General features: G+C 30.1%; 1 protein-coding gene across 1 annotated transcript in view; it reads right to left on the bottom strand.

Moving 5' to 3' along the window:
- Positions 1-2,804: 2,804 nt before the first annotated feature.
- The window catches only part of LOC129962609 (collagen alpha-2(IV) chain-like), a 90,779-nt gene continuing 77,262 nt past the window's right edge, over positions 2,805-16,321 (bottom strand). The window contains exons 32-39 of the mRNA XM_056076431.1: positions 16,045-16,116; positions 15,820-15,942; positions 14,352-14,594; positions 12,340-12,474; positions 9,583-9,738; positions 6,176-6,484; positions 4,508-4,794; positions 2,805-4,121 (exon numbers count right to left, since the gene is read on the bottom strand). Coding sequence (XP_055932406.1) covers positions 3,855-4,121; positions 4,508-4,794; positions 6,176-6,484; positions 9,583-9,738; positions 12,340-12,474; positions 14,352-14,594; positions 15,820-15,942; positions 16,045-16,116 — 1,592 coding nt within the window. The 3' untranslated portion in view covers positions 2,805-3,854. The remainder of the gene's footprint in view (positions 4,122-4,507; positions 4,795-6,175; positions 6,485-9,582; positions 9,739-12,339; positions 12,475-14,351; positions 14,595-15,819; positions 15,943-16,044; positions 16,117-16,321) is intronic.

Raw genomic sequence — 16,321 nt, 5'->3', positions numbered from 1 at the left:
ATGTTCTTTCAATTTTTTTGATAAACATTTTTACAAAAATCATCACATTTGTGTGAATGTGTGTTAAAATATCTCATTCGTAATTGTTAACATTTTGCTGATTAACAATTGCAGGTTTAATGTATGCCTTGATTTTTCCCATAAAACCTTAGTTGCAGTGCTCATAGTAAAATTTAATTATCTGAATTGGTTATTTTTCAATTTATTCATGGAAATTTTGTTTACATTGGTTACTATGAAGCTTTCTATAAATGGTTTGTTATGAAATTAAATCAATTATAAACAAAAATACTGAAAACAGATTTTCATTCATTAGAAAATGTTTGTTTTACTAATTAATGTTATCTGTGAAAGTAAAATAATTTTAATTTTATGTAATCAGATCATAATCCAGATTTTTACATTGTGGAATTCGTAATTTCTCTATATTTCAAGGCTACTTGAAAAGATGTGCGGTGTATTGTATCCGATAGAATTCAGGAGTCTGAATTCATTGGGGCTGACCTCTGTTCAGATTCTGAAAAATTCGATAAAATATCTTGTTATATTAAATGCAATAAGGTATTAAATTTTTTTGCTCTATGAAAAAATATATATAAAAATATCGATTTGCACAGTCCAGTGGAGCCGTAGACAAGTTGAGGGTTATGACCTTGGATGGGATATTTCTAGATTACCATGACAATTAACGCTAAAAGCTTACTAAATTAAAATTCACGGCAGTCATTGTCTAGTCAGCCCGATTCCAGTCAATGTTCACTTCTCTGATTTCACATGCATTGCCCTATCGATTGATACATTGTTATATATCATGGAAATGAATTATTGCTGAAGCACAGTATCATTTTCTACACGACATTATTTTCACATTCAAAATAACCCCGATGGAAGTAAAAGATTTTTCGACGGACAACATGCAGATGCTAATCACTTGAATTTGCACTACGCTACATAGAACAGCGCATTGCCTTTTTAACGACTAATGCGATGCTTGCGTAACATAGCATCGCCAAGCAGATTAATTTCCTTACATCGATTGGTTACTATTAAGGTGCTATATTTATTTTAAAATACCAATTCAAATGTTTTATTTAAGAATAAACATTAGCTATGATGTTTTTAACATTCAGAAACATTAGCTTTTGTTTAGAATAAATTTGAACTTTGTTCCTCATTCATATGCTCTATTTATAGTAGTAGACGGATAGCAACACATTTACTTTATTCATCAGTGATGCAGTCACTTGTAGCTTTCTACATCTTGTCAAGAAATATTTGGAGATACGTGTGTGTGTGTGTGTGTTTTTTTTGGGGGGGGGATTAAATATTTAGAATATTTTACTATCATTTACATTATCAACAAACGTGCAACTTCTGGTTTTTGTCTGGTTTAACGTAAACGTATAACTTCGAGTTTAATCGCCAAATCCATTTGGCTTCTATTTTGCCAGCCCGTTCAAACCTGTTTCGTCCCTTATATATATATATATATATAAAGTAGAATTCTGTTTATTTTAATTTTGTTCTTTTAAGACCAAAAAGAGTTGACAAGTAGGCGCAGTTCAAATGGCTCAAAATTACTAGATCCATCGGAATACCGCCTTTGTAAACCTTCAAAACGAGATGTAAATATATTAAACTTTCAATCGTTTAGTTAAAAAAAAAATAACACTCGATTTTGATATTCGTTAAAGGTGGTTTAATATATCTATTAAAAAAATACTAATGAAGCCATTCGGTAAAAAGTATTTCGCATTTTATAAAACCACTTAAAGCTACAGAAATTTAAAAAACTTTAAATTTAGTATTTTCAAAATGTCTTCAGATCATAAAGATGGGAATTGTTCAATAACATTTTCAAGAAGAGTACAGAAATTTAACAATTCACATTGACAAAATATTGCACGAGAAATAAAAGGTTATGTGGAAGTTCTGTGCACGCACGATATTCATAAATTTATCTTGCAGCTTCAAAATCAGTCAAACCTGGCTAAGATTTTCACCCAGGTTGAGAAAAATTGTATAGGATTCAAATGCACAACAGATTTCAGAATTCCGGCGATGTCGCTGAAGCACTACTGGTTTGAGATTTAACAAGGGGGGGGAGGGCAAATCTAAGTGCTAGCATAGTTACTAAATTAAAAAAAAGTGTAAAAAAATACTTATTCTATAAATTATAAAATATTTAAATTACAATGTGCACTAACATCGAATTATTAAATAAGTTGAAATATCATTAACTACTTATTTATAATAAATTGGAATATAAATTAATTGCTTGATTGTGTTATATTCTTTTTGACAAGTTCTGTAAAATTTTAAATATGTTTGTTTTAAATTTGGTTATATCGCCATAAATTACCGTTATAATTAGTAGTTTTTAATTATGACATGAGGTAAGAAATCATTAACTAATGAATGATCAATTTTTCAAGAATTTAATTACTTTAGTCATTTTTTGTATTCATATATTTATAAAATGTATAAATTTCCTAAAAGTTACTATTTTTTTTTAAAAAAAAAAGCTAAATTAATTTATTATATTGATTAAAATTTGTTAAATGTGAAATTAAATAAGCAAGCTATTAATGGAGGGGCCTTATATTTATACACTCCCTGGAATCACATGGTGCCTTAATCCATCACTGCAAATGAATATCGAAGAGGGGGGGATGAATCGGTTCACAAGAGATATTGGTATAAAATGCCTTTTCCAATTCCATAAGTTGAATTTTATGTATTCACTCGCGTAGAACCCAAGTCAGATGTACATAAAAAATTTTTATTTCATTAACGTACAAAAATTAAAATAACTGTTTATTGCGTTTTCAAATTTTCTAAAATACAAAAATAGATTGTCAAAGCACATGATTTACAGAAAAATGATTACATTTTCAGCAGTGAATTTTAAACAACAGCAGGTAGTTAGTGTCTTTACTTTTTAAAGAGAAGCAATTCTCATTTGAAAAATGAAGAATCGTTAAAATGACACAACATTTAAGTACTTTGACAAAGTATGAAATTTCTAGTCTTAATGTGACTAGAACATAAATAACAGCAACAATATAAAACACAAAAGGCAGTGTCAGAGCTGTTGAATTTATTTTCCTAAAATAAACATTAAATGCAGGACTTACAAAAGCGTCTTAATCCTTTATATATTAAATTAAAAAGAGAATGTTTATTATAAAAATACGGATCCATTACTTTAAATAAGATATAAATAAAAGATTCATTTTATTCTTTCTTTATTAGAATATAAATAATATTTCAATGAAAAATGACGTAATGCCTTGAAGCTGCGAAAATACCTTAATGAATTATTTGCACAGGCTTAGTTATACACGCGACTAGAAAAATAGAAAAAAATTAATGGCAGTAATAAGAGTAAAGAACAATTATTTACTTACAACAACCATACATTAAAGATATTCTAGCAGTCACAAATAAAGCAGAGGCACGTGCTTTCTATGAGGTCACTGTCTAGAGTATCTTTTGGCGGAAGGAGGGCTCTGACCTCTGCTGGCAGTTAAAAAAAATCGCAAAATGTTAGTCTTACCGAAGAAAATGTCTGTAATAAATTTCCCCTGTAGATATTCTTAATAGCACCAAATTCAATACAAATATATAAAATGTATTATCATTTCGCACAGAAATTACTTTCTACAAGTCTCAGTTTTCGTATTTCTATTAATCACTCGCAAAATGGCAGCATATTTGCAGTGAAATCAACATACGTGGAAACCTGAGAATTGTCTCTAATATCTTTTCAATTAATTTTGTCCTAAACAGCTTTAATTAGCCAGTCTCTTTCTGGTAAGATCCAACATTCTGGCACGCCAGTCTGTACTTGATCACGTTACAGTAGTGCTTTTTACGCACACATTGCAACGGCTGACTTTAGATCTCAAGTCGTTAGCTTTCAGAGTCACACTGGCCGGTCGTTCGAATTGTTCTTCATCATCGATAGTTGTCAGCCAGAAACTGAACTTATTGGCGAAGTAATGGCACGTTCCTCTTGCACCGTTGCACTCGATGAATGGCGTGGCACGGAAGTCCTCCAAGCAGCTTCCAGGACTAGACAAAGATTGTCCGCCTCCTTCAGCGCCAGCAGCAGTGTGCTATATAAACAAAAAAAAATAATATTGTGTTTAGGAGATAAAATGATATTTCATTTGTTGAAAGATTCTTAGTTATGAATGTAAGAAACATTAAAATTTATATAGGTGTGGCTTGAGAATTGCAGGAACAATCCAGATGCTCTCGTAATTGTAATGTCTAAATTAGTATCATTCAAAATTGTGAGGTCTGATTTAACCCTATTCGCACTAATTGCTCAACAACTTTACTATAATACCTTCATATATAACCTGACATTCAAAAATACCGGACTACTTCGTGAAAATATCGCATCTTGGGCTAAAAAGGAAAGCCTTGAAACAGTTTTGACATTGAGATATCAAACAAATTAAAAAAGTGATCAAAAGTTACTTAAAAATATACTGACCATGGCGAAACTGTAGCCGATCCATAAGGAGTTCCAGCCTCTCGGGCACTGTGGGATGGACAGAGACTGGCTGTGGACAGCAATGACATTAGCAGGCGTCTCACAGACAACGCATCGACTAATATACTCTTGGATGACACTGTCACCCACTGGCATCATTGGGAGTGGAGCATTAGTCGAAAGCCAGTAGGATTTGTCGTTTCGACTGGCGTAGTTGCAGACGCTGTTGAAGTCGCAGAAGAGGAACGGCATTGTGCTAAATCGCTGCATGCACGACCCGGCAAAGCCTAAAACATAGAAGACGTGAAATCAAAATTTACCTGAGATCACATAAATTTCTTAGACACGAATTCAATAAAGTCAATTCATAAAATTCTGATATTCAGTATTGTGTAAGTGGAAGACATAAGATTTTTCTTTCTTTTTTTTAATATTCCAGCGGGCATGAATATGTGTGAGACACCCAGATAAGATTTTTTTTAATACCTTTTTACCACTGGGTTCTAAGAAAACATAACTTTCGTTATTCTTGCAGCTCCATTCTTTAAATTGTTAGTCCGTGTCGAATTCGAAGCGTTAAGAAAACGTAAATATGCTATTTGTATTTTAGAGATACGTGCGACCATTGACGCAAGTTTCCGCTGTATCTTCTTTCCTTTGTTGCTTTATAGAAATTATTTGTTCTAAATATAATGGAGCTGCTATCAATAGTTACATTATTCATTCAATAAATCATTAAAAAACGCTACTTAGAAAGAAAATATTTATGAAAATTGGCAAACACAAGTTGGATTAATAGCACTTTACTTTTTCTACAAAGTGAGCTATAACTAAAAAACATTGCAAAATAAAGCAAAACAAGATTTTTAAGAAGTGAACAAATTCTAATCAGATAAAAACATCCAACCACATGAGGTTTACTCGCAATCTAATTTTTATAATCAACCTCTGAAAAATGCATATTTCATAATAGCTTATCTGGGAAATACGATCAATCTTTCACTTTGATACAGACAGACGAAAGGTTAAATATGTGCAAGATTTAATATTTTTATCAACTACAATCGAAATAAATCAACATATTCTGAATGTTCTTCTACTCAATTTTGAATGCAAATGTGAAATTAAGATGAAGATAATTGAATGTTCTGATAAATTCTTAATTTAAGATTTACGTTAATTTACATCATTTTTTTTTCTCGTTACTAGAGGCAACTTTTAGATGACAATAATAACTTATATCTATGGAGATAATGAAAAAAAAACTATCTAAACCCATTAATTTAACAAATAGATTAATTCGACTTGAAATGCTTCCTGAAATATTCATCTTGTCTACAAATTTTACAAATAATTATGAAAATTCTACTTGATTCTCAATTAAGCTAACAATACATTTCTAATAGCCTAAAATGCTATAAATCATTTATCTTTGTCTCTATGTTTCAAAAAAATTGTTTTAGCAAAAAAAAAAATAAATAACTAAATAAAATAAAGCATTTTACCAATTAAAAAATTCTATATCCATCCTTCACGAAGCCTGCGATAAAATGACAATCAAAGTAAAATAGTTTTAAAAAATTCTTTTGGTCCCTTTTTAATCTCATTATATATTTATTATTTAAAAATTCACGCTTTTTAAAAGAAAATACTTATGCGATATCTTACCTAGATCTTGATTATGTGACTTCTCATTTCCTTCTATGTACAACAAACTGTAACCGTCCCACATCTTCTTCATTCCTCTGGGACATTGTGGAATGTTGTACGACTGACTGTGCCTCACTACCAGCATACCCATCAATTTTTCTCCTCCTGGTCTTCCGTCTAAGCCTCTAGGTCCAGGTTCTCCTCGAACTCCTGGCGCACCTGGAGGACCTGGAAGTCCATCGGGTCCTCTCTCGCCTTTCGGTCCATTAGGTCCTGGCAATCCTGGAAGTCCTGATGTGCCTGGCTGTCCTGGGTTGCCTTTCAGACCTGTGTTGGATAAATAAATAAATAAAAAATCTTTTGTTTACTGCACAAGAGGGGAAAAACCCGATTCAAACTCAAACAATTAATTGTTATTAAATTCCTGATGAATAGTTCCTAATTTATCAAATGATCCTAGCAGTATTGTAAAACTGCATATCAGTTACTCTCGATCTCACCTTTAAAAAATATGTTCTTTCTTCTTGACATTTTCATACAAAGAATTAAATTATCAAAAGCATGCTACAATAATTTCAATTCATTAAATATTTATTGGATTTCACAGAAATTCAAAGTTTAAGATTTACTAAGCCTGGTGCAGCAGCCTTTCCAATTCTAGACTTTAACAAATAATAATGTTCATGGCAAAATGAAGTTATCTTTCAGCTCAACGTTGCAGCAAAATATGCGAATCATTCTAAAGCTTATGTAATGTCTTCTTTATTAATTATTTATCTTGGCTTAATGTTCCCTTTGTCATCTCGTTTTAATATAAAAATGATCAGAATACTTCCAATTTTAAGCACATTATCAAATTCTATTCCGATTTGAATTATTCTAAATCAATTGCATAGATAATCTTTAAAAAGTAATCTCACAATGTGCAGTGATTGTATTTACATCCCAAGCAATTTAATATTTTAAATTAATTTTATACAATGTAATAAAATAATTTTTTTTTATTCGCTACATTTTTCTTAAAAAAAATTCTTTAAGTAAATAAATTTAAATAAAATGTTTGATTTTAAACAAATAAATTTTAATCAAAAATTAACTTTTTTCCATTATTTGTATTTATTTATGTAAATTAAAACAACAATGAAATTTGAACTGATCAATAGGAGATGTTTTTGCGCACATATTTTTGACCTTGAGAAATACATGTTTCAGTTTGCAAGTTAACCAGATGTCAAACACAGAGCTGTGATTATTCGTGTATCGACTTAAACATAACATTAAACAGTTCTTCATTTCGCTATTTTTAGCATTTTCTACCCAGAATCGAAGCTCTTGTTATTGCAGATGGCACGCAAATGGTAAATCAACGGCGAAACCGGGGTAGGAGAATGGAGTCTCTGGGAATGTGTTTTAGAACATTAAAAAAATTGAAATGTAATTGCATATGCATGGATTGAAGGATTTTCTTTGTACTACAGGAAATTCAATTTATTTTTATAATCTGAGCGATGTTCAAAAATAAATCGTAGGGTAATTATTAATTGTTTTTTTTTTTTTTTTTTTTTTTTGCACACAGTAAAAGAAATTATAAGTAAAATTATTTTTAACACATTCAGAATATACGGTTCCATTTATATATATATTACAGTGTGTCCACATAGACCTCTTATGTACCCCCTTTAATTTATGAACGACATCTATAACCGTGAAAGTGACGACCAAGCGTATTAAAACGGCCGATACGTTTCATAATGAGACGAATACAACGCTCTCGGCGAAATTGGTGTTAAAGATACTTATCTCAAAAATGGTACAAAAGAGTGGGATACATCAATTACAAAGTTGTACAGCGTTTTGGGTTTATTACAAAAAGGCATTTGGTGCATATTAATTCTAAGAAAAAAGCATTTAAAATGCACATAATTACTCATTTCCGAAACTGACGTCACAAAATGTGTTAAAAAGAATAAACATAAAATTATCTCAAGATACCTTTATTTTCCTTGTTAAACTGCTGTACGATGTTTATAATACAGATTTGGGGCCATTGTTTGAATTTCACTTCATATATTTCTTTAGTATATAATTTGGCAATAATAATAACACAAGCAATAATAATATGTCATCACAGGTCGGTCGCATATATAAACATTTGAATTATCCCTACAGAAAAAAAAATAGTTTGGGGTCATTCTTTTGTCCGAAAAATAACAGTTTATTTTTTATCCACTTCTTGTGATGTCACGATTTCGAATAATGCGAACAAACATATATACGTTTTAAATGCTCAGTTCTTAGTATTAATGTTCACAAGGTGTCTTTATATACTAAATTGTTAGCATTCAACAATTTTGTAATTTTAATTTCTCTTCCATCTTGTACCGAGCGAAATTAGAGCGCTAATTCCAAAATTTTCCGTCAGGTAGCGCTGTAAGCGATCTCAACTCGTAGCCGTTTTACTATAACTACACTACTTTCATGATATAGGTATTAACCTTCAGAAGTTGGAGTGCAGTGGATCGAAGTGAGCAACCTGAATACATAGCTTAATTAACTCAACTCCACAATAATATATTTCTTTTTAAATATTTAGCCCATTCCGCTTTCATGAATAAAGCCGAAATTATAAACAATTATATTATCAAAATTATTTACATAAATATATATATCATTTAAGAAACATTTAATGCGGAATCATTAAATAAATATGAATTGAGCATGTTTTTTAAACATGTACATTTTCTAAGTACGACAGAAAATGAAAAATAGGAATGCATATTTGTATGTTTTCATGCATTCTATTTTTCATAAGCATTTAAATATATTAATGCCGGCGTCCTGGCATAGGGGTAGCGCGTCTTCCCCTTGATCTGCGCGTCCTGGGTTCGAGCCCCGGTTTGGGCATGGTTGTTCATCCGTTGATCTATCTGTGGGATGTATGAAAGTGCCCTCCTGTAAAAAGGAGTTGTACAAGCGAATGAGTGATGCGTGAGTAGCAAAGTCGTACTCTTGGCGCTACTAAAAAAAGAAGAGACGCTCCTCCACCGGCTTAAATCGCCGTAACAGCGGGCTTGTCCATGGCAAGTGCCATAAGGAACAACAAATATATTAATATAATTTCATTTTTTAATTTATCATAAATTATTATTATATATATTTATTATTTATTGTAAACAAATAGAAGAAATAAAAATGAATATTTCATGAGAGCTCTTTCCTTAATTAGAAAACAGATTATAATGACGTAGTTTAACTACTAAAAACTCGTTATTTTTAAAGTCAAACCATAACAGCTACATAATTAATAAATTTTCATAAAATTTCTTAAAAAGTGAAAATAGTAGTTCTAATAAGCAAACGATAAAAAAAAATGTACGTATAATTTTTTTTATTGTAATATACAGATGTTAGTTTCATAAAATTACCTGGGAAGCCTGGGCCTCCTGGAAATCCTTTTGGTCCTGGGAACCCTGGTTCCCCTGAGAGTCCAGGTAATCCGATATCTCCCTTTTCACCCAGAAGCAAGTTGCGTGGTGGTACAGTTGCTTTCTCTCCCTTCTGACCTAATGAACCAGGAGGACCTAAAAAAATTAAACAGAATATTATTTTCATTCCAATGTAAAGGATGCTTATTGATTATTCTAGTATCTGGTCCAATGCTTCTTAAATCACAACGATAATAAGTTAAAATGCTTTTTTTGCTTCAGAAAGGAAGTATGCCAATTCCTAACGCTTTAGATAAGAACTGAAAGAAAAGTAAATTAAATGCCATGCATATGAAGAAAATATAAATAAAAATGTAAAATAAAACTGTAGGATTATACAAATGCTCTTTTAGTGGAGCGACAAACTCGGAAGGTTGTTAGTAGCATTAAGAGAAACATAAATTAAAATGGAGCACAGCGTCACAAACCATGTTGAAAACGTGAAAATCGCGAAAAGTGCATACAGGTTCCGAGTCCAAAAGGTATTAACAATACACACATGATGACGATGGTTAATCCTCATGACCGTGTACTTAAATATCTCGGCAAAGGTTTAGTATCAACGTGTGGAAAGGAATCCTAAATTGATTATCGCTTGGAGCCGTACTTGTTATCTGAATGGAGCAAAATACCTTGTTTCTTTGCAACACGCTCTCTTGGAAATATTACTAAGTGTGCCGTCCGCAAAGCATGTAGCTCATGCATGATTCCATTTACATTTTCCCTGCAAAGTGCATAATCACCGTGACGTTACGCACCCTAGGAAGTGGACTGAACCCTAGAGATACATTGGTTGGCTTCTACGTTCGCCAAATATTAATCCGTGAGAATATTATTGGAATATGAAATATAAATATGACAAGTTCAAGGTAAAAGTGACATGAAAAAAGCGACATGAAATTATTTTTATATATTATTCGATTTTTAAGCATTCAAAATATGCTAAGACATGCATTTCAAACAATTAAATGATAATTTTAAATTAAATTCGATTAATAATATTTATAATTTTATTTATGTTTATATAAAATATTTTGACAACTTATAAATTTAATAATTTATTCATATATAATAATTTTAAGCTTGATATTTAACCTTTCATAACGCAGTCCGGTTATGTAGTGATGATATAGTTTATTACTTCGTTATTATCTTTTCATGATATAGTTTATTACTTCCCTGTAAAGGTTTCCTGCAAATAACCCCACAAAATGCATACGTAATATACAATAGTATATATTTCGACCTTTGAATGTTTGAAGCATAAATAAAATATCCGAATGCAGAACATAATGAAATTAAGTAGATGTACAATGTCATTTATTATTAGATTATGCATATTTGATTGTTCATGGCTTTGTAGCACCGAAGTAGAAACACAAAATGAAGCGAGATGAAATAAAAGGTTTATGTGAATTTTTTATGTCAGTAATAACTGTCTATCCATAATTATTTTGAAAGTGAAGGTTGGTGCTAAATATTAATATTAAATGCTTGTCAATCATCTTTGGCGCTTTTTTTTTTTGCCCGAAATATCGATTTTTTTACAGCAATTTAATTATTTTGACGTGAGCAAAATTTCTAAAATTTTGTCTCTAACATAATGATACTGACAAATATGATTTGGGTATGAGTGTGGAAAGTTAAGGGTTGTGTGGTTTTATTCGGTAACAATATAAGAATTTTTTTCACATGTTTCATATGTATATTTATAACGAAGGTATGAATGTTTATATTCGTTTTTAAACTGCTTTTTTAAAATATATCATTTTCTTAAAAAGTATAATATTTTTTTTAACTTTGTATGGATTTAAAAAAAATTAGTTTGATTTTTCAGAATTGAGCAACATTTTATTAAATATACATTTCTATGAAGCTTCTTTAATACTCTTATTTTTTTTAGAAAAACTGATAATCCAATAATGCGTTTTTAGGAAAGTTTGATTTAAAAATGGATGTTTCTCTGGAAATTTTGAACCTTGTAAAAATAATTTCCAATAAAATTAATAATCCTGCTCAGATTTAATTTTTTTCTTTCCCGAATATTTAATCATAAATAATGCAGAAAGCACATATATGAGATTAAAGCGCTGTAATTCCTCAATGAACTCCTAATTAACAATTAATTTAATTCCTAATTAACTTTTTATGCCATTCTTTTAGTTTTTAATATGGAAACTTTTGCATTGCCTAGTTAAAATCAGTATAAAAATATGGTGTATAATATTTACACCAAACTTTTATATATATATATATCATGTTATGATATACATATAAAAGTTTGAAAACCTATCTTACTGGAATGAGTCCAACTGGGGAAGAAGAGCAAATACATATTTGATTCTCTTCTACTTTCTCTATTAGCAGATAATGCACAACAACGTTTGTTACGATATCTTCATGACATTGTCTTTTTATATATATAAGACAATAAATATACTTTCTGAAATATACTTTCATCTTTACTCATTTGTAACAAGAATTCGCCAATGAGAGAATATTATCTCTTCAAATTACTTTCATTTACTCCCATCATGCAATTGTATCGATTTCTGAGTTTGTAAAACAATATATTATATATATATATATATATATATATATATATATATATATATATATATATATATATATAAAACCAAATAAAATTCTTTTTAACAAAATTTTCAAATATATTAAAACTGAACTTAATGTCTATACCTCGTGGGCCTTCTCTTCCTGGTATACCGTCCAATCCTCGATCGCCTTTTGGACCAGTGAAACCTGGTAATCCGGGCAGTCCGGCATCGCCTCTTTCACCTTTCACACCTGGAGGTCCAGGAAGTCCGTCACGTCCTAGAAGTAATAGGAAAATTGAGAAAAATAATTCGTCAATTTTTTTTTAATAAACAATAATATATAAATAATTTTATTGATAAATTGAGCTTCGAATACTCTTTAATAATATTTTAAATAATGAACGGAAACAATGCTTTTTAAATATTCTACACTAGGACCTAACTTCTGATCAGAAAGTTTTAACGCCTTCGATTCCGACAGAAATTTTCTACCAAGATTTCAATGCTGTGAAATTTTTTTAATAAAATATTAATCAATAATAACTTTGAAAATTTTTCAGAAGTATGACTTATTTATCAAATTTCAATAGAGATTGATTCAAAGTTCAAGTTTTTTTAAAACGATGATTTTTTTCGTAAGATTTACTGATTCATTGGTTTATTCGATTGAATAAAGATTTGAAAAATATCATAGGTAAATTATTGTGACTCCTATATTTTTAGGTAAATCTACTTAGATTTAACCGATTGCTAAAAAGCTCTCGACAAAAGAAATTTATACGATTATAAATCAATCAGAATTTTTATAATACATTCCAAGAGAGTAAAGTAATATCTAATATTTTAAAATGATATTTGTATCTAAAAAAAGATATTTAAAATCAATATTTGAGTTAAACTAAATTTAATTAGCAGCCCTTGGTAACCTGTTGTTCGCTTATCATATTGATAACATTAATTTAGTCATTTCAATCAACTTTGAGGAGCTATATCTTTTCATAACAAATGAACGTTCCATTTTAAGCATATTTGCAGAATAAGCATAGAACTTTCAAATGAATTTACTTGCAATAAATTAATTGCCAAAATCGGTCCAGTTGAAGTTATTTATCCAGATTTTGTTTAACATCTGTCAAAATGAAGAACAAGCGGCTGTTGATGTATATATGATTCAAGAGCTAACATATGAAACAAAAAAAAGTGGTGAAATCGGTAAAGTGGTTGCAGCTGGAAGACTGTCAAAGTTTTTTTCCCATATAGCAAAGTTGTATTTTTAACATTTCTACCAAAAATGGTAAATAAAGTGAAAGCAAGCAAATGACCATTGATAATATACAAACCCTGAGACTGGAGGACTAGTTCTTTAGTTTTGCCAATCATTATCTCTCTGTATGTAAAAACGTTTTTTTTTTTTATTGTTTTTTTTTTTTTTTTTTTTTTTTTTGGAAATGTACAGGCATTTTAAAAGAATTGCAGTCTTTTAAACACAACAGATTTTTTTTTTCTGAAATGCCTACATGTTGTTAAAATGGTAAAAATTTAAATTAAGAACTTCATGTATATTAATAGTGGACCAATTCATGACCAGGTGTGGAAAAAAAATCAAATCGCACATTTATAGAAGAAATGAAATCTTAAATAGTGAGCGTTAGAATCTCGGTCACAGGTTTTATTTTTAGAAGCAGGATCTCTCCAAAAAAAAAAAGTTAAGTCAACAGCTTTCTGGAATTCTAGAAAAATGATTCGCGCGACTTGTTAAGTAGCAATACTTTTATCTTTATATTAAAGTAAATGTTTATTTTGTAGAAAATAGTCAGTATTAATAAGAATATTTTAAAGCCGGGAATAAACTGAATTTATCACATATCAACATTCCAGTCAAACAATAAATGGAGTAGAATCCCCTCTAATTTCCTGAATTATAGTGCCTTTATAGCAAGCACTACATGACATGATTTCATTTGTTTGAAAACATAAAATACAAAAAACGAGAGTGGCCGCTTATGTTTTATTGCATGTATCCGTGGTAAAGATTAAAATTTTTAAAAATCGAAAATTATGTTAAAATGAATTAATGAATATTAATTATATGATAAAATGTAAATCATAAAATTATACAGAAATAGAAGTTACAAAAATAATATAATTAATGACCTGGCAGTCCTTGATCTCCTATTGGGCCTGGTGGTCCAGGAACTCCAGGGTATCCTACTTCTCCTTTTAGACCTGGGAATCCTGATAGTCCACTGTCACCTTTGGGTCCTGGGATTCCATCCAGTCCTCTTGGTCCCGGTACTCCAGGGAAACCTGTATTTCCCTTTTCTCCTGGTAAACCGGGTAGTCCTGGCTTGCCTGCAAATCCAGGTTCTCCTGGCAGGCCTGGGAGCCCTTCGTTTCCTATTAAAGTAAAATATTTTATTTATTTTATTTTAGAATGAAATGCCAAAGAGTTATGAATAGGAAAGAATTCTATTGGGATGAAACTTTGCGCATAAAAATTAATTTTCCCTCATTAGCTTTTCTTTTTCTTTCATTGTCAAGATTCATTCCACTCGTATTAACATAGTCAAATTAAACAATATTTCTAGTTCTTTTTCTTTGGGTTAAAATTAAAGTTAAGATTAAGATTATACATGTTACAATCAATTATAAATAATCGTAACTCAATATTAGTCTAGACTTTGGCATATTTCATAAATAATTATATATTATATCATATATATATATATATATATATATATATATATATATATATTTACATATAAATACCCTTTACATAGATGAAATGCATTCAGAATTACTCTTTCTTATTGGCAGCTAAGTAATAGCTGATTTCATTCATAGATCTTTATGCATTCGAAATGAAAAAACAATATTTCCTAGTTAACACTAACTATTGGCATTCAGTATAAATCTTGTATTAAAGAATTGTCAATTTTTGTTTGATGGAGACTGAAAAGTAATAAAGTAGAATTTTTTTTTTTTTTTTTTTTTTTTGTTTAAAGAACAATTTCATCATTTTTTACACATTTTTACTTCCTCAAAAGAAAGAAAAAGCAACGGAAGCTCCTAAAACGTTATGCTGTGCGAATGAGTGCGATTAATAAAATGGCATTGTATAAATTAGTTGCGAAAAAGTATTATAAAATCGAAAACTTTATTATTCTACATTGTGAATGAAAGTCTTTAGAGATTTATTTTTTTTGACTACAAGAAAACCTTGATCACTTAGAGAAAAAAAATATCGGAATTGGTTGGGATGTGTTACCACATAATTCTATTCTTGCTTTTTTAGATTACCATTTATTCTGCTATAGGCCAAAATATTTTGAAAAGTAAAAATTCTTTTGATGATTATAGCAAATTTCACTTGACAAAGAGTTTTGTTATTAAAATCCACAAGTTTCATAAATGTAAAATTATGTGGCTGCATAAAAGATTGTAACAGGTCATTGCCAAAAAAAAGGGGGGGGGGGCAATATGTTATTGAAGTAAGATACTACATTTCACCAAAAAGCAGTATTATTCCTTTTAAAAAGACCTATAGTTGCTGAATTGCTACAATAAAACTTTATGTATTATGAAAGACAAGAACTACAAAGAAAATTGATGGAAAAGATACCTTTTGGTCCGGGAACTCCAGGTAATCCTTCTAATCCTGGTCGTCCTGGGAAACCTTTATCACCTTTCTGCCCAAATCCAGGAATGCCAGGAGCACCACGGGATCCAGGTAAACCTGGGATACCTATTAAAAAGAATATGTTGTTAATACAAGCTTGGATTAATATGTGAAAAAGAGTTGGAACAAATTTTGTCGTAATTGAGAGACAAATGAAAGTGTTTTTACCTGGGAATCCTTTCTGCCCTGGAACTCCAGGAAATCCATCTTGTCCTGGGAATCCACGATCACCTTTCAGGCCTAGAAATCCAAAATGTGTTATATTGAAATAGTTTTGTATACATAAAAAGATTTTTAAGCATTATCTTTTCAATTCCGTCTTGAAGAAAAAATAATGAAATTAATTAAAACATTAATTTATATAATGGAATACAATTTTAAGAAAGAAAATATTTGGTAAGCTTATAATAGCGATAAAATAATTAGAAATAGATATTTGAAAGAT

The sequence above is a fragment of the Argiope bruennichi genome, chromosome 3 (assembly GCF_947563725.1).
Source record: "Argiope bruennichi chromosome 3, qqArgBrue1.1, whole genome shotgun sequence".
Classification (NCBI taxonomy): Eukaryota; Metazoa; Arthropoda; class Arachnida; order Araneae; family Araneidae; genus Argiope; species Argiope bruennichi.
Note: the sequence above shows the minus strand (reverse complement) of the source record. Positions and strands in the feature narration are given on the sequence as shown.